At 38.7% G+C, this 20,173-nt stretch overlaps 1 protein-coding gene across 2 annotated transcripts in view; it reads right to left on the bottom strand.

Annotated features, from left to right (window-relative positions):
- Positions 1 to 20,173, bottom strand: part of gabbr1b (gamma-aminobutyric acid (GABA) B receptor, 1b) — a 148,070-nt gene that overhangs the window by 70,154 nt on the left and 57,743 nt on the right. For both annotated transcript variants that reach the window (XM_065293708.1, XM_065293717.1), the window contains exons 4-6: positions 20,015 to 20,153; positions 19,748 to 19,933; positions 19,637 to 19,654 (exon numbers count right to left, since the gene is read on the bottom strand). In XM_065293708.1, the coding sequence (XP_065149780.1) occupies positions 19,637 to 19,654; positions 19,748 to 19,933; positions 20,015 to 20,153 (343 nt within the window). The remainder of the gene's footprint in view (positions 1 to 19,636; positions 19,655 to 19,747; positions 19,934 to 20,014; positions 20,154 to 20,173) is intronic.

Raw genomic sequence — 20,173 nt, forward strand, 5'->3', positions numbered from 1 at the left:
AACGCAGGGATAAAGCACTGCTCACCGCCGCCTTTTAAGACTGACAGGTATTAAACCCCGTCTGTGTTTGTTGCTGTGATAACAGGCAATAACCAAGCAGAATCTTTCATGGCGCGGCGAGCGGGATGCGACCGTAGCCCCCGGCTGATCTACCGAATTGGAGTGTGAAATATGGCCAAGCGCTGCTTAATAACACACCTGCTGTTTTGAACGTCTGTCCCTCTGAATTCTCCACCAGCCCGCTGATGGTTAAAGCTTTTGGCTGAGACAGCGTGCTTTAAAGCTTTACTTTTGAATGCTAGTAGCCGTTCAGTTCGGTCCGTCTGGTCAGACAAACCTAATTACGGGGAGGCATTATTTTGGTTGGGAACACTCTGTGTGGTGTCCGACAGGTACAAGAAAAGTATTAGTGTGAAAATATTCCTGTGCTGCATTGCTGTCAGCAGTCTTAGCCTTTGTTGCTTTGCACGCTGTGGTCATGCTGAAACCATTTCACATTATTTTTCTTTTGCCACTTAAATTTCTTTTTGGTGCTTGAAAAATGTTCAACTTTGGGAAGAACGCTCAGCAATGTCACTTTTTACTCAACTGTCCAATTACAGTGGAGGAGGGGCGGGACAAATACACACCAACCAATTGGCGCATGGTAAAACGACTGTTAAACAAAACAGAAGTATCGTACCAACCAAATCGCTGTCAAGGGCCCACAGCCGGCATGCGTCTGCCGTTTCATTCGCTTTTAACTGTTTTTGGTAGACACTCGACTATGGGCCTTTATGCATATTATAACTTCGCTGTGTCATCACTGTCTTTACTGTTAACTCTTTCCCCGCCATTGACGATTTAACTCGTCAATTAAAGTTCCTGTTCTTTTTGTGTTTTTGAAGCTTTGATTGTGTTTACATTTGCAATATAACATCTGTTCATGTTTCACGTGTAAAAGAACACGGTATTTTTCACACAGTTTACTTATCTGTATAGCGCTGCTTTCACTGTCCTCAAAACAGGCTGATGTCTTCTTTGTTCTATGAAGTCCCTCCTTCAGAAATACGTATCGAGTATGATTGTGTAGTTTGTTTGGTGTGTTGTGATTCGATAGCAGCTTAGCTTGCCGTTAGCTTAGCTGGCGACTGACGTATTCCTGTGGGCGGAGTTTAGTGAAAAACTGTTCTAGTGACGTCATTAAAGCAGGAAGTAGAGGACTGTAGTCCAAACCGACCGTTCACTAGGCTTTAAAGGGCGAATTCTGTTAAAGAAAATATATCGCCTAGCACTGAACTTTGGGTTTTCATTTTAAAGGCATTATTTATGCTATTATAGCAATATTACACACTAACTAGGGTTTAAAAAATGTGATCAGAAATAACGTGACCTTTAATGCATATTACCCCACGGGTCTGTTGAATTCTTTATTCTGATTGGATGAGAAATGTTCTGTGGTTATGCATTTATTTCTGATAACCGCACACCTAACTTGTCAAATGTCTTAAAAATAGGCACCAGAGCAATGTTTGTGGTAACCGTGGTATAAGAGGAATAATTGACTCCGGACCTTTGAATTATTTGAAAATAATTGCACCTTGGGTATACATTATTTTCGTATAATTCAATGGCCCGTCATCAATTTTTCTTACTTATAACTGCGCTGTGTCATCACTGTCATTATTGTTAACTCGTTTAAGGGAAACGCTTCAATGCCAATGACGAGTATTTCCGGCTTTCCGCAATACCAGTATTATAAAACCCGGAAGTATCGCCATAGGGCAAACAGCTGTATATCCGTGTATGTTTTGAGGATCGCTCTGAATCTGATCTTTATCAATGTCCTTCACAAAAATGCAATCATCTCAGCTTTTTGCTCAAAATTTGGTGTTGGTAGAAACCTACCTATATTTGAGAGGTGATAAAAAGAGAACTAATGAAGGTAGGATGCAACGTTTATTTGAGTCTGAAAGCAGAGGATCTGTTCTTTCATTTGATATATTGGATGTTTATATATTTTAAGAAGACATTTTCTGAAAGGTATTAAACTTTTGTGAAAATCATGAAAAGTGTTGCCACTCGCTGGCGGGGAAAGAGTTAATGCACACGTCTCTCTTCTGTGTAAATTTGGCTCATTATAGTTTGACATGCTTGAACATTTTCTATTGATTATGGTAGCAGTAATTCATGAAATGTTAAAGTGTTATAACCGGGCACATATCCAGTGTAGACCGGTGCAATTTCAGCATTTTTTAAAAGCTGATTCAGGTTTCTGAATCACAGTAGTGAAGTGACGCAGCACATTCCCGCAAATATTAAATGCGGAGACATAAACAACGCAATTCTTAATACATACATTCAAAAAAAGATATCAAGCACTCAGAAAGGAGTGACAACCCTGTTTATCCGCAGGGTGCATGTGGCCCATATTACATCTTGGCACATAGTGTCTTTTACCCTTACCCTACCTATGGCTTTATCTCCTCTCCCCCGGCCTTTCATTCAGCCAGATGTAATAACGTTAATGTGATCTGCCATGCTCCAGTAAAACAAACTCTAATCTCTCCGGCCGTACGGGCAGAGTTGGACCCACTCTGCTATTTCTGACTCTGCAATCCTTCATGTTTATGGCCCATCTCTGTTATGGCGAGTTGTCACTGGGGTGCTCATTGCGTTTTTTTGTGCACCCCTGTGTTTCTCTTCACCTTTGTGGCCACAATGAATACAATTAGAAGTTTGAAGCTGGTGTATCCGGGATCTCCGAAGGTAAAGAGAGATTCCAAGGGAGGGAAGACAACTATGTAACAATTTGGATGCCATTGCATCAGTACCCCACGCACGCATTTGTAATGTAGCTATGGAGTAACACGGAACATGCAATGTGTTACGGAGAGGCTCATTAAAAAGGCCTCTGTTACGTGAATAATTACGACATAGCAGCCACAGCCGAATGTAATCAACACAACACAACTATTTATTTTCAAATACGTAGCCTTCAAGGGCAAAGAATGCTCGGATTCAAATCAATGGCCACATTATTAACAGTTATTCAGGGAAAGAAGTGTGAGAGGTTCAGAATAAAAGGGGAACGGGGTGAAGAGCAGGATTCAAGAGCCTACCCTGAAGGACTAAAATGCAACGTGGACCGTTTCTCTTAAACGCAGCCCGCAGGTGAGCCACTTAACCTCGGCTAAACTGATGATCATTGAGAATGATGGAGGTGCTGGGGTTCAGCAGATACACAGATAAATCACCAAGTTAATGATAGTTGCATCATCCCACTACTTCCAGGCCAACCGCTGCCGGCTTACCGCATTGCAACCTGCAAGATTATAACTGTGAGAACTTCATGCGGATCAGATTTCTTGTGGGCTTTTCAGACTACACTTAACCCCAGAGTTATCTTCTATGTTAATAAAGCCTCTGGTTTATAAAGACCTGCCACAGAGTAGCTTGTGGTGCCAAAGCTTTATATTGTGTAGTACTTCCAAGCTGTTTAGCAAAAGACAACCAATCATAAACTGAAGATCGCTCGGTCCATTAAATATTGATGAATTTTGTGCAGTCACAGAAGTTGTGTTTACTTTCGGCGTCTGTAGGAAGTTTTCAAAATAATGAACCGTGACGGCAAACGCACTACAGGGCGTTTGGACTCTTAATACTGAAGTTATACTTAAAAATGTATGAATTTCATGCATTAGAGGCAAAATATTAAAACAAGTTGTATTTCAAATGATGCTATTACTTTTTCTTTTCTAGACCTGGTTTTATAAAAACTTTACTCTTCTTAGCCACTTTTACAATTACGTTTATTAAAGAGATAGTTCACCCCAAAATTAAAATGTTGTCATCATTTACTCACTCTCATGTTGTTATAAACCTGTATACATTTCTTTGTTCTGATGAACACAAAGGAAGATATTTTGAGAAATGTTTGTAACCCCAACCTAATCAGAGGCCCCATTGACTTCCATGGTGAGTAAATGATGACAGAATTTACATTTTTGGGTGAACTATTCTGCAGTTGTTACTGGCAGAGGTAACAGTAATGGTGCATTCACACCAGAAGCGAATGAAGCTTTAAGCTTGAGTGATTTACATGTTAAATTGATGCAAAGATGCGATACAATGTTTGTGACGCGATTTGCATAAATAAAGCGTCACAAATTTCGGGCATTTGACACACATAACATTGTAAGTTCAAAAATCAGAACTTTGGCAGATATTCGCACTGCGTTAACCGATCAGGAGCTTGCTCAGAAATACGAAACAACAATAGAGGACAAAATCATCGTCGCTGTATGTGTACACCTGAACTGTACAACACATCTTCGTACTTTTTTAGAAACGGGAATAAAATAGATCTTGCTTGAAAGAAAGTAAATAAGGAGGTCGGACAATCTGGTAAGTTATAAAAAAATGCTCTTTACTTAATTTGAACTATATATATATATATATATATATATATATATATATATATGACAAATTATAAACATTTTCAACTTTGCTGAAGAATCGTCAAGGCATTTATTGGATTCTGCCAACAGACCGCTATTTCTGAATGGCCTGAGGTCAGAATTAAGCGGATTTAAAGGGAAAATATTTGATGAGCGTACATGTCGCAAGAGTATACGATTAATATCATTATCACGTTTTTGATGGAGGTGGTGTGTAGCCTGCCTCTGAGCTCTTCATATACTGTCTATATACAAAATGTTTATAATTTAAAACCAATTGATTACAAACGAATTTGAAATCGCCTAAAATGTGTTTGTGCTGCGTTTTAAATAATTAATCCCACTTTCACATCTGTAATAAATCCCATTGTGTTTGGTATTTTATTAAGCATACATTATTAAAGTGCAGATTAAGTGTCTAAAATACGGCACACTTTACAATATTGAACCACCTAGACACCCTGGCAATTCCATAGTAACAAACTAAAGACCACCTTAGCAACCACATATCATCGCCTGGCAACCATCCAGAATAGCCTCGCATCATTGTAGTGAGTTGTGCAGAGGCAGAGAGATGGATGGTTTATGCATTGTTGTGAAGGAATCAGATGCGTTGTAGTTCATGTAGAGTCTTGTTAGATGTCACCCGGTAGATATTTCAGATGTGCCATTTTCGGATAGTCTCTTCGAGCTGCTGACACGTCAGTAACTGCGATGTGTTTTATCCTGCCGATGCGCTCGCAGGTGCAGATACGGGAGCGCGAGTCGCAAACGCGCTTGTTTTGACACGCCGGAGGTGCGAGGTGCTTCTGCCATTTCAGGTCCTTACATTCCATGATTGTTCTTGAATAATTTATTAGCACTTTTAAATGAAACACTACACCGAATAGGAGAGATTGAGATGGCCCTTGTTTATTCATTGCGGTTTTGCTCGCATGGTCCATTGCACGCGGATGAACCATGAATGCAGAAACAGGTACAAAATTTTGGGGTGTTGCAAAGCCATGTAAATATGTTTTCCTTTTTTATATTTATAAACACAAATAGCAAAACTAGCTAGTGAAGTAAGTATGTAAATTTTCGCATGCGAGACTGATAAATACAAACCAGTTTCAACAAGCATGATGAATTCATGAATCTTTCATAAAATGCTTTCATAAAATGACCTTTTGCTTGCTGTGGGCTCTGTCGATAGGTGGCAAAGTCACAGCATGAGACACATAGAGAGAGAGAGAGAGAGAGAGAGAGAGAGAGAGAGAGAGAGAGAGAGAGAGAGAGAGAGACTGACTGCACTCTCTGTGTGCATCCTCTCATAATTAAAATCCTCTAATGCGGCATGCTGTATGTTGGGAGCAAACCAATCACGACGCTTCACTCTGAACAGCAATACTGAACTGTAGCATCTCTTAAGTTCTTCTCTCTGGAGAGCAGCAATGTGCTTGTCTAATGACTACAACCCACAGCAGACACAAGCCTTCATTATACTCATTCTTAGCTATTTCATCAATCAATAAACCAAATCATTCTGTCTTGCCCACTAAGGCTAAAGGATTTCCACACACAGTGCCTCTTTTATTTTAAATGGTTTGACAGTGTATTCAATGCCAAGACTTTCAATACTTCCTTCTCTCCAATAGTACATTGTCATTATTTAGATCTGTAAGGTGCTTGTAAAAGCACTTAGGGGTGGCTCTAGCCCATGTAAAACTTTTAACTGTATTAGTACCAAAATTTATTTTAGCAGTATAATTTCTACTTTAAAAATAATTTACTCAAATTTAAATATTTTATAAATTGTTCATTAAAATGGTTAACATTAGTTAATGCAGTAGCTAACCGTTTTTTTGGCATGTATTATTCTATGTTGATATTAGTTAATGCCAATATTTGAGTTTATTGTACATTAAAGAGTAACTAAACCCTAAACCAACTTTTTTAAGTTAACGATCTGTAAGAATGATGCTTTATTAGTGCTGTTCATTGATTTTAGTAAGTTTTTTGACATTTGGGTATAAAGTGTTTCAATACTACAATATATTGTGTAAAAACGTCTGAGTGCTGCCCTCTTCAGGTTAAACGGTGGCTACTGCAGTTGAATTTTCCTATTGGATGTTGAGTCCAAAAAATTACTCGTGACGTAAGCAGATTCAAGCTCACCACGCCCTTGTTACGATCTCACCACACACTAGTTCGTCCCCTCTATCTCCGTTGGGATCTGCCCACTTTTCTTGCATTTTTCAAATATTGCCAGTGGGTGGAGTCAGGCTCTGACCAGGGGTTTAGTTACACTTTAAAGGAATATTCCACTTGCATAACAAAATTGAATAATTTAACTACCCCCATGTCATCCAAGATGTTTATATCTTTCTTTGTTCAGTCGAGAGGAAATTATTATTTTTCTCCATATCTTCTTTTTTCAGGATTTTTCTCCATATAGTGGACTTAAAAGCGAACTAAGTGAATCTGTGTGAAGTTACTTCTTGTTGACGTTCGAAGTGTTGTCAAAAAAAAAAAGAGCGTAGCTAACTCCTCCCGCTCCCTTCCGTGTTTTCTGAAAGAGTCATGAATGCGCCCAACCCCCCTCTCAAATCCTTCTTGTCGTTTATTGGCTGGAACACTTTTGTTATGTTTCGTAGTGGTAGGTTTGACCACTTTGTTTTTGTTGGAGTTTGCGGAGCATGGGCTGTCTACAGAGACTGCGTTTTTCAGGGGACAGGCAGCTAGCAGATATTGATGTTTACTGTATGAAACAAAAAATGTTTTATGGCCTAAAACGCGTGAATTCGCTTAGAGCACCTTTAAGTAGATGTCAGTAGTTTAAGTAGGTGTTTCAATGCAGCGTCAAAGGGCTCTTAATGATCCCATCAAGGCATAAGGGTCTTATCTAGCGAATAGGGCTGGGACAACACGTCAATGTAATCGACGACGTCGACGCAAAAAATACGGCGACGCAAAATATGCGCGTGGATCCGTCAGACCCAAAAAGGCCACGCCGTAGAGTAGTTGCAACGCGAGTGGCTCCAGTCCACGTCGGTTTCACAGCAAGTGTGAGCAGTGCGTGCATAAGCGGCGCGTGTTGTTTTCAGCGCCCATGTTAACAAGCATCCATCCCACCGCATGAGCAGCGCGAGCTGGCGGCACTCGTTTCTGTGTTGGTTCAAATCGAATTCGAATCGGACTGATATGATGAATTGTTAGAATAATCGATGCATTGAAAAAAGAAACGCTAAATTAATCGTTAACAAAATGAATTTTTTATTCCAGCCCAACAATCCAAATTTTTGCCACAAAAAATACTTTTCGTCTTGCACCAGCCTGACCATACGCATTATGTAATCACTTGTGAAACTACCACTCTAGTGTTTACAAGTGTGAAGAAAGAGGAACGTTCCGATGTTGTTGTATGTGGAATGATACCAATGAATGTCTTTGTGTCAATTTATTGTTTAAAATGGTCCGCAAGGGTGCGTTTGACATATGTAACAAGTGACCTTTCGATGTGATTATGCAATACTTAAGGTCACACTAGCGCTTCACACAGCTAGTGCAAGATGAGAAGTTGTGGTTTAAAAATACTTTTAGGGCGAAAATTAGGATTGTTTTGCTAGATAAGACCTTTATGCCTCAGTTGGGATCATTTAGAGCCCTTTGAAGCTGCGTCAAAACTGCAATTTTAACAGCATGGGTCCATTTTTGGTCCCTTAAAGTTCAGCACCAGATCCGACCCGTCACCCGTGATAATATCAAAATTAAATCCGCACCCGCCCAGACCCATTAATATTTGGCTTGTTTCCTGACCCGTACCCGCACACGCATAAATTGCACATGCAGAAATCAAACACGCTAAAATCATTCCAATTAAAGTGCTTTATTTTTTATCTCATACCTCTCTCAACATCACGACAACAGTGTCATGAATGGGCTAATGAAACAAGCTAAAGTGCGCTTTGTTTTTGTGCCATTCAAGTAGCCTACCATTGGCACCTAAATAGGCTATGGAACCTGATAACTATACACAAATAGACCTATTAATGAAAAAAAGAACAAGAAAAAATACAACCTACCTACACAACCCCTGCTGTGCTCCTACAAGTCTCGGCTCTAAATGCTTTCTAAGAGAAGATGTTCTCAGCTTCCAGCTATCAACGGCAAAACTTTATGCAACTCCTGCAACGCTCGCTTAAACTAAGCTACAAGAAGCATCAACAAAGGTTGCGCACTGTCGCAGTGGTGGTGACGTGATGGGTCAAATGTTATTTGTTTCGTGTGTAATGGTAATTTAGACATACAAATATTGCACATATTTCATTCGCGCTACTACCCGCCCGTATGGAGTTAATTATCCGCCCGCTTCCCAGCCCGTGAACTTTAGGAATGTCACAATCAACACGTTTTAGACACTTTTAGGCAGGTATCCGCGGGTACCCGATCCGTTGCAGGACTCTGCTTTAAACTGTTGAGGTCTACTAAAGTTCATTATATGGAGAACAATTCTGGAATGTTTTCCTAAAAAAAAATTATTTTATTTATAACCGAAGAAAAAAACATGTTGGATGACATGGGGGTGAGTAAATTATTTGGAATTTTTAAGTAAAAGTGGAGTATTCCTTTAATTATATTGTTAGGAGTTACTAGGGCTGGAAGATATGGCCAAATATTCTATCGAAAGATACTTCTACATTTCAGCCGATACGGTATAAATCCAATAACGGTATGAATGTTAAAAAAGCCTTGGAATAAACTGCAAAGAATGCCTACAATGAATGTCTGTACATACAAACTGCTGAACAAATGAATTTGCCAAGTCTATAAATTGATATTCATCTTTAATTTGTATCAAACACTCCAAAGTCCCAACCAGAGTAATTGATCACATAGTAACAATAATATGATTTGACGCAAGGTACAGATGAGCAATTTAAATCCGATGAGGAATTCCGTTTCCCTCGCCGTCTCGAACAGCGCAGCTCATTGTTGCTTAGTTACAAAAGATGCCATGGGAGTGCGATTTGGAAGAAAGAAAATTTAACACGTGTTTTTAGACGTGTGTGAATGGCCAAGGGACGCTGTAATGCATATCGAAATATCACTGTTATTATAAAATATATAACGCAAAAATATTGATATTGAATTATTGTCCAGCCCTAGGAGTTTCAACATTTGATTTTAAAAATGCATAAGTAAATGCTTAAAAACATGAAAAAAGATTAAAAAATGCTGCAGACATATGAGAACTAAGGGGTCATATTATGAGATTTTTTTAAAGATGTAAAATAAATCTTTGGTGTGTCCCCAGAGTAAATATGTAAAGTTTAGAATACCATATAGATAATTTATTATACAATTGTAGACAAAATTGTAACTTTGTAGGCCTTTTTGGGTGTGTCCTTTTAAATGCAAATGGGGTAATAAAATATAAACACTGATCAACATAATAGTGGTTTGTTGAAATTGAAACTCAGTTGTGCCGTCAATTATTTTCTCTCTTTTTCTCTCTGCACTAAATGGCTGTGCCGTGGTTGGATAGTACAGATTAAGGGGCGGTATTATTATAATTAAACTTGCTACCTGCGTCGCAAAACAGGCGAAATTTAAATGACCTATTTTTTCACATGCTTGCAGAGAATGGTTTACCAAAACTAAGTTACTGGGTTGATCTTTTTCACATTTTCAAGGTTGAGAGAAGCACTGGGGACCCAATTATAGCACTTAAACATGAAAAAGTCAGATTTTCATGATATGACCCCTTTAACCAATGTTATACAACCTTATTGTAAAGTGTTACCAATTCACTGATAAAAAAAATGCAAAAACAGGGAATGCCAATAAAATAAGAGGAATAAATTAAGTTTAAGCCTTGTTTGCTGTTCTCCACATGCATGGTGACTTATAAGTGGTCTGCGCATTTAAAAAAGCATCACAGTGGTCTCTTCACATTCTCACTGAGGGCTAAGCCTCCCTAAATATGAAATCCTAAAACCGCCTCAGAAAGCACTCATATCTTCATTTATTTAAATCAACAATGGCAAGTAAAAACATGCAACTTCTCAATCATTTGTGCTATGGAGTGATTGCTCCGATTGCACTGCTTGTTAAGAAAAGGCAGGCGGATGATGAAACAGGTGAAAAACTCCTGGAGACATTGAAGGAGGGAACTAGACAATATCTAGGACTGAGAATAAAATTGAAACTTGTTTTTTACTTTTTCATTTTGACCTACTCCTCAGCAACCACAAAGCGATGTAATAGCAACACCCTGGCTACCACCCACAATACACTATCATTATGGTGACTTGCATAAGCAAATGTTTCATACACGACTGCACAAATCTAGTTTTTATAAGAATTATATATCATCTGTTTGTACTGTAAAATCAAAAATCCTCTCGATATCTGTTGAGCTTGTTACAATTAATTTTATAGCTTCACTTATACATCTATATCATTTTAATTATAAACAAATATAGTTTTAACCAAATATTTCCAGTATACCAAATATTGAATTAATATAGCTTATGAAGGAGTTCCAGTAAAAAAAAACATTGTAATTTAATGTTTTTTAATAAACCAAAACATTAGATGTACATTACCACAATAATTTCCGATTAGTTTTGTGATTTCACTGAAATGGATAATGAGCTGCAGAAAATCGAGAGGATGAAGTGTGTGTCAAGCCGTGTGCTAGATGTTGCTTTCTGTGACTGATAACAACTGTAACCACTTAGCAAAACATAAAAAATAAGCTCCAGCCCTGGATTGCCATTCATTATAGCATCCTCAAACTGAACTACACCTCTGCATAACAACTGGAGATGTTTCTCTGTATTAGGTACAGGATGTATCTCTGAAGTGAGGTATTTTATAAAGTGGTAAAGCCCAAATGTACCATCGCAAAAAGTTGCTAGAACATCATGTCCCATTGTCCAAACCAACCTTCCACTTTCCACCACAGTCCCTCACTGTGACAGCCATTCACCATCTCTTAAAGGATAACCCCACTGTTTTTTCAATATTTTACTATGTTCTTACCTCAACTTAATTTTAAATTAAAACATAACTATCTTTTTTCAATGCGTGCACTTAATCTTTGTACAGCGCGTCGTGAATTTGTTAGCATTTAGCCTAGCTCCATTCATTCCTTATGATCCAAACAGGGATGAATTTAGAAGCCACCAAACACTTCCATGTTTTCCCTATTTAAAGACTGTTACCTGAGTAGTTACACGTGTAAGTAAACGTTTTTTTAAGCGGATAAAAATGAGAACTATATTGTATGGCGGAAGAGCACTTAGTTTGCAGCACTTCGACCTCGGCCGCAGTAATATTGACGAAACTTTAAGCGAGAGGGGGAGTAGTCAGGAGTGATGATGTTACCCCCAATTTCCACCGACTGCGGAAAGGCTGCGTATCCGCTCCGGAACGACGGTGGAGTCAGTCGGTTTCCATTCAAGTCAATTTGTGTATTTCCACTGACTGCGTTCCGAATCCGTCACAGCTCTGGCCATCCGCAGCCCTCCGGCACAAATACGCAGATCTTCTATTTTGACCGGATGGCGTATAGCTCCGCAGGGCGGAGCCATGACTTTCCCGCGTGATCATACCTGAATTTATTCTCGAGATCTCGTGTTGTAATCTGGGCTGGTTTGTAAAAACGTCATAATTTAACGTCATAATGGGCGGAGACAAAACTAGATATCGCGCGATCATCATGTGAATTTGTGAGACCTCATGGGTCCTCGTCACTTCAGCACGCAGCCACTCTCCAACAAATACGGAACTGGTGGGGAGTCGTAACACAGCGAAGCTGATCTGCAACCGCTCCGCAGTTGGTGGAAATCGGGCGTTACTGTGTGCCGCAAAACGTAAAAAAATCATCCCTGTTTGGATCATAAGGAATGAATGGGGCTAGCTAGGCTAAATGCTAACAGATTCATGATGCCTCTGGACTGCAATACCCATGATCCCTTGCACTAACCGGTTCATCACACCTGCATCCTGTTAGCCATTATCCGGACTATATAAGCTCACTTAGAACTCATCCATGTTGCGAAGTATTGTTGATTGTCATCATCAAGCGTTAATCCTGTTTCTGTGTTCCTCTGTGTATTACCCGTGCCTGGATATCATTTACGAATGTTTGCCACCTGCCTTGACCTACGCCTGGATTATTTGACTCTGAGTTTGGATTACCTTTGATGTATATGTTTGCATGATTTGTGACCCTTGCCTGTCTTTGGATGTGCTTCAATAAAACTGCATTTGGATCAAACCCGCTTCTCACGTATACTGATCTTCTCAGATCCAAAGAAATGTACCTGCCCCCCGAAATGAACAAAATCACTTTATACATTACCCGAGGTGCAAAAACACTTTTTTTAAAAGTCCAAATTCAAGACAAATCCGAGAAAATTAGACCCGAGTCCAATCTGACCCAGTGGCAATATTTTTTTATCTGATTGGACCTGAAAGTAAACGGCAGTCCCAGACAAGCACCACCGCCGATTCGAACAGTGGGGACAAAAGCTGCGACAAAAACTATTGTGTATTGTTTCCATTAACCAATGATTTGTGACTAAAACATAGTTTTTGTTTTCGCAATAAGTAATTCCAAACATAACATCGACTGATGCTGGTAGGTTTACTAATATCACATCCACATAATTTTTAACCGAAGGAGACGTAGGCATGGGCCGGTTACCCGTTTCAAGGTATACCGAGGTTTTAAAGGTGCAGTGTGTAAATTTTAGCACCATCTAGTGGTGAGGTTGTGAATTGCAACCAACGGCTCAGTCCACTGCTCACCCCTTGCATTTGAAATGCATAGAGAAGCTACGGTAGCCGCCACCGGAAAAACATGTCATCATTGGAGACAACTTAGTAAAAAAAGTTTGTCCGTTAAGGGCTTCTGTAGAAACATGGCGCCACAAAATGGCAACTTCCACGTAAGGGGACCCTCGGTGTATGTACATAAAAAAAGTCTCATTCTAAGGTAATAAAAACATAACAGTTCATTTTAAAAAGGTCTTTATACACCCCTGATAATATAGTTTTGTATATTATTTTGCATTTCTGTCAAGAGATCCTTCTAAAAATTACACACTGCACCTTTAAAGAGTCAAGGTTTCAAAACCACTAAAATTTTAAGTGATACCGTTTTCAAGGTATAAGCTGTGTTTACACACATTAAGTTAAATAATTAAGTTAATAATTATTTAATAGATTTTTTGATTGATTGAATTTTTACAGTAATCGATTTGATGGCTACATTTAATATTATTAATATTAATACATTGTAATTTTATAATTTTTTGAAAGAATATTATAATTTAAGACCTGACATACATGTTGTATGTTGCTTAAAAATAAAATGTATTGTGTCCAGTTAAAAAGTTGTTGTTTGTATATGCAGACATTTGAAAACAACACATTTTAGTGTTGCAATGGCAATACCGCAACACCATGAAACCGCGGTATTTTTGCTTAAGGTTATCATACCGCCAAAATTTCATACTGTCCCATGCCAACGTAAGATTATTATCCAAACAGGAAAGCCTCTTATACTTAGGAGCGGTAACGTATAGGTGTTTCTTTAAGGTAATAGTAATTTTTTTAATCAAAAAAGGATGTAGGAGTCTTATCCAAACATTATTGCCAAGGAACACCTCTTATACTTGGGAACAGACACGTGTTGAGGTATTTCTGGGAGGTTTTAATACATACTGCGTCATCTTCAAATAATGATTAAGTGACTTGCATCAGGTGACCTAAAAACGCGAATAATCTGTTTCTCCATTGCGGTTTTGCGAAAAACACCTTTTCCGAATTGCCTTTAAAACCACCTCATGCAAGTGCCATATATGGGAGTTTTTGCGAAATTGGCCGTATTTTCAGTTCGCAATGTCAATTTGCGCAATTTAAAGGGTAACGGAACTGCGGCAAGTAAGTGACTGTGGACGTCAGGAAGTAAACTCTCACAATCACTCGCTGTCCCCCCTTTTCCCTTCCAAAAGTCACTTACTGTCCCCCACAGTCCCTCCCTGTCTCACTCACTGTCCATCACAGTCCCTTGGAGTGGCACAGCGGATCAGTTGCCTAAAAGCAAAGGTCCCCAGTTTGATCACTAGCTGAGCTAGGAGGCCTTTTTGTGTACAGCTGGCGTGTTCTGCTTGTGTTATGGTAGGTTTCGTCCCACAGTCCACACAGATATGCAAGTCAGGTACAAGTGTTGAGAAAACACCATTTACTAAGTAGATGTAGCGCATAAATCATCTACTCTCTCCATCCCTCTTAAATTGCTTTTGCTCTACCTACCTAGTCCGCACTCCCTCTCTTTCTTTTCCAAAGTCCATGCTTTTGTCTACCCTCCCTTTCTCATTTACTTTTCCTCATCTACTCTCTCTCCATCTCATTTCCCTTCCTTCATTTTCATCTTCCTCTCCTCTTTCATTTCCTGCTGGTCGGCCCTCCATCACCAACCCTCTCTCCGAGCCCTGCTGGTGCGCAGACATCAACTGCCATATTGAGACGGTGACACCTCCATTAATCAATTTAGCAAACACCAGGGGCTGATCTGCACTCAGCTTCACACGCATACATGCCAAAACACAGAGGATGAGCAACATATTATTCCCATGAAGGTCAAGGTCACGCGTGTTAGGTCAGGTGTCAACTGTTGAATCCGTATGTGATGCTGTATTGCGAACCTATTCAGTGTGATTTATGTTTTAATAAACATCCGATATGCGTGCTAAGGACTCTCATCAGTGCAGTTTTAAAGATAACATCAGTTTACAGGGAAGTTTATTGCATACTACTGCCATCATCTGACACATCATTTGTATTGCATGGCTGACTTTAATGTGTCTTATGCTGCCACCCTGTGGTTAATATTTGAAGTACTGATTGATTCATTCATGCATTCAACACTGCCCCCTTATGACAGGGAAGAAGAATTTCATTTAACTCTTTCATTTCCGTGGACACCTTAAAATGTATTTCAAATCAACACTGCCACTACATGAAGGGAGGAGCAATTGAGGAGTAGGCTAAAACCCACACTGGATCTTTTTAAACATACCATTATTATAAATAGATAATATTCGTTAGCAACATATTTACAATAACAAGAAAACTGCTAAAAATGTCTGTAAGTTGCTGTTTGCTAGTAACTTACTGTAGATTTAAATGTATGTTATTTATTGGCAATAGTTTGTTCAAAGTTAAACATTAAACATTAACAAGTCTTTATCTTTACAGAATAAAAATATAAAATAAAACCTCATGCAAAGCATTCTGGGAACCAAAATCTGAAGGAAAAACAGAAAAAGGTTGATGAGGATTTCTGGTTCACAGAATGCTTTGCATTATAGTTTTATTATTTAAAGATAAAGACTTGTTAATGTTTAACTTTGAACAAACTGTTGCCAGTAAATAAAATAACATAAAATCTACAGTAAGTCACGCATAACTACAGCAAATGTTTTACATTGTAATGTTAACTTTTTAATTACAGTTTTATAAACAGTATTTACTAAGTAGTAAGCAAATATTCCATTCAGATCCGAAGTCTTTATCAGTAACACAATCTTGCAAAGGTTTTATTGATTATCACGGCCCAAGACGTCTGAATTCCCACCTTGCTTTTAGTTTGCACAGCTGATGGAGATGAACTGCGAAAAATGGCACTGAATGTTGCATTGCTGTTGTGAGATTATCCTAATGTGCATCAGCATGATGTGGGATTGCATTTGTTTTTGCATGATTAACAGCGAATAATTCTGTGCAAGCCCTGCTTAACATAAATTAACCTGCTGTTTCCTTTGTTCTGCAAGGTTACATTATATGCAGAAATGCAGGAAAAATATCTTGCAAAGATATTGGAAAAGCATTAGGTAAACTTATTTAATATAAATAATATAATATAAACTACTATTTTTGTATATTTATATTAAAGGTGCCAACGAATGCATTGTAATTATCTGTTAAATTGTTCCCTGATATCTACATAGAAGGTTTGTGGCTTTATTTGATGCAAAATTATCAAGAGACGGTTTTACATTTACAACCCTAGGATTTTAAAGAAATGGTCTATTATTACCTTATAATAATGTTAAGCTCTGCTCTGATTGGCTGCTTCTCAGAGCAGTTCAGTTTAGTAGCTCTGTGTGTGTGCAATCAAACCTTATGTTTGAGCCTGTATCAGATGAAGATACAGAATTTGAGGAATAATCAATTATTTGGAAATGGTTAATGGACGTTTCTGAGTGATGAGTTTTTTTTTTTTCTGTATGGACCTGCAAAACATAACTATAACATCAATAGTACAACTGCAGCCTAGAGGTCTACACAGGTCCAAAAATTTGTACCCGAACCCGAAGAGAACAGTGTATGTGCTACACTGAACTGACCCGGACCCGTCTATTATTTTGAAAGTTGAACCCGGAACCGACATAGACCTGTCTATTTTTTAAAAGCTGGACCCAAACCCTCATTATTCCAGCCTTAAAAGTCCACTTAGAGTCACGGTGATGAATAACGCAGTTTTGCATTATTTTGTTTCTCGAGTTAACTTGCATAATAATTTAGACAGTTTGCCCATTTGGATTATAATAACGATTGCTTGTTCAGTGTCATGGATGCTGACGTTAGTTTAACTTCTTTGCTATCATTTCTGTGCTCTTTGAGCAGAGTCTGCGCGAAAACATTAGATATAACAGCAAGACAGCCCATTTAATAATATTATTACTATAAAAAATGGAGAAAGTGCAAAGTAGCCTACAGTGCAAAACGCACAATATGGAGGAATAAGTCCCGCCTTCTAAATTAAAGAGCCAATTGTCAAAGGTAAAGTCATTGCGTCACTGCAGAAGCTGACAGTAGCCACACTGTCAGAAAAAAAGGTACAAAACTGTACCTTTTTTGTCGCTGGGGTGGTACCCCAAGGTACCGTTTTGTACCTTTACAGGTATATAAACATAATACAATGTTGTACCTTTTGAGGTACATTTCTGTTTCTTAAGGATCGATTTTGTACCATTAAAGGTACAGTTAACTGTTTTGTACCCCTAAAATTTAACTGGTACAAAATTGTTCCTTAAGGTACACAATTGGTCCTTAGGGTATTACTACCTTTTGGAGTACAACATTTCAATGTGTTTTATACCCAAAAAGGTACATTTTAGGGTACCACCCCAGCGACAGAAAAAGGAACAACTTTGTACCTTTTTTTCTGGCATAGAAACATTACACATGCATGATTAGCTGTCTGGCTGGAGCAACCAAAAATAAACTTTTTAACGCAAATTAACGTCATTTGTATGCGACAGTTCATCTTAGATTTTATTGCTGTTTTCAAATTATTTTATTTAAATGTGGGTGTGTGTTCTCCGAATCAGATCGACTCGGGTATTACCCACAATGTTAAACAGACCCGGGAACCAAAGTTATAGATTGGGACCGGACCGGACCTGGTTGATGATTTAAAATATAATAAAATATAAAATATATAAAATATATTTGTCTATAAATGTGACATTGTTAGAGTGACATTGTTATTAATTTAATGTGAAATTTAATTTTGGAGCGTACATCATGACTTTAACGTCACAGTCTGTGTTAATTTTTCCAGCAGTCTTTTGCATGCACAAGGTTTACATAATAATGAGAAAACAATCGTGTTTGAGGCTCATGATATATCATTATCATATACAGAGCTCTTATTATTCATCTATGCCTAGGTAAATACAGTTTAACATTCTACGGCACCTTTAATATATTATTTTGCACAGATATTTGTAGCAATAGCCAACAATATTTTCTACAGGTATGGGTCAAAATAATCATTTTTTCTTTTATGGCAAAAATCATTAGGATATTAAGAAAAAAATCATGTTCCGTGAAGATATTTTGTAAATTTCCTACAGGGAACTATATTCTCAGAAGGGGAAGCACTGCTACGTGGGCGGAGTTATTTGCTCGCAGCACCCGAGAAGCCCGGTGGTGAGGACCAGAGAGTTCGGTCAGAGTTGTGCAAATCACTCCGCCCAAGTAGCAGTGCATCGCCTTCTGAGAATAAAGTTGCCAGTATGTATACTGTTAAAAGATGGCTGTGTCTCATATCACCTTGTTATTAGTACACGCTGTGACTATACAAATCACAACACATAAATAGGAAAATGTTGGCGTTATTTTGTCACTTATTGGGAGCAGTATGCTAGCTGGAGCCATTCACTTCCAGTCTTTGTGCTAAGCTAAGCTAGCGGTGGGTGCGTCAGACAGAGTAACAGCACGCACAGAGATGAAAATGGTATGTACGCTTCTTCTCTATCAGATCGGTAGTAACTAGTAGTTACTTGAGTAGTTTTTTCATCTAATACTTTTTTTACTCTTACTCAAGTAAATAATTAGATTTTTACTTTTACTTGAGTATAGATTTTGAGTACTCTACCGACCTCTGCTGATCACCCTATATTTTTAAAAAACCCAGACATGGTTGGACCTGCTGAACACACTTTTATATACTGTGTTGAGCAGAGAGGCTGCACAGTTTGACCAGCGGGAGGCAGGCAGCGGCTGCACATCAGGTCCCCAGACGGGGTTGCTATATAACTCGCAATATATAACTATTATCAGATCGGCCCTCACAGCCTCAAAACACTACCGGCCCACCGGGAAAAGTCCAGACTCTTCCGATTGCCACTCCGCCACTGCTTAGGACAATGTATAAATCTCAATAAATAAAGAATGACCCTTATGATTCATTTATGTTCATTTCAGGCCTGTCGCGATAATGACTTTATCGACTTATCACACGATTAATGAACATGACCTCTGTGATTTTTGGAGAGGTGATAAATTCACCTCAGTGTTTGTTTGCATAAAATTAATGCCATTAACATTTTAGCCGATTGCTTCTGTCATTTCTGTCTGCTGTCTGTCTCTGAAGAGGGGCACACACAGCTCAGGGTCCAATGTCAAACTTTTTTTTGACATTGCAAAAATCACAATATTTAATATCTAAAATATTTTAGTTGAATTTGCAATCATTTTTACGGTTGCAAAATAATGAATGGTTATTTATCATAACATTTTTAATGTTTTTTTAATGCGACAAAGATTTTCCATTTATTTCCATTTATTGCTTTGCTAAATTCCTACAAAATGCATAACATTAGTAAAGATTTCAAAAACAATCTTACCTGTATAATGTCTGTCATCTACATTAGCAGCAAAAAAGGGAATATATATTAGTATACACACTAATACACAATTATCACTGTGAAACATAAAATCCACACGCTGATACTCACAGTGGCACACAGGTTTGGGTGAGTCCCACTTGCCGAGTTTAGTGCACTGCGTGCTGTTTCTGCCCACCAGGATGAAACCCTCCAGACAGGAGTAGTGCAGTATGGTGCCCTCCACTGCCGGGCCTGGAGGGTGGACAGTCACTCGCCCGTTCTCCAGAGACGTCCACACCCTCGCGCAAGGCAGTACTGAGAAACACACACACCATATTATTAGATTTGTTTTTGTGTGTGAATAGAAATCAGAGGAAAGTAGAAAGTTGAACCTACAGCATCTGCTGTGCTGGGTCAGATCAGTCCAGGTGCCATCGGGCAAACACTTTCTGACCTTTGGCCCAACGATCACCCTGTTCCCTCTGCAGATGTACTCGATTTCGTAGTCTACCGGCAACACCTGCACGCTACGAATCTGCGTGGAGAATAAACACA

The sequence above is a fragment of the Paramisgurnus dabryanus genome, chromosome 19, assembly GCF_030506205.2.
Source record: "Paramisgurnus dabryanus chromosome 19, PD_genome_1.1, whole genome shotgun sequence".
In the NCBI taxonomy this organism is placed as follows: domain Eukaryota; kingdom Metazoa; phylum Chordata; class Actinopteri; order Cypriniformes; family Cobitidae; genus Paramisgurnus; species Paramisgurnus dabryanus.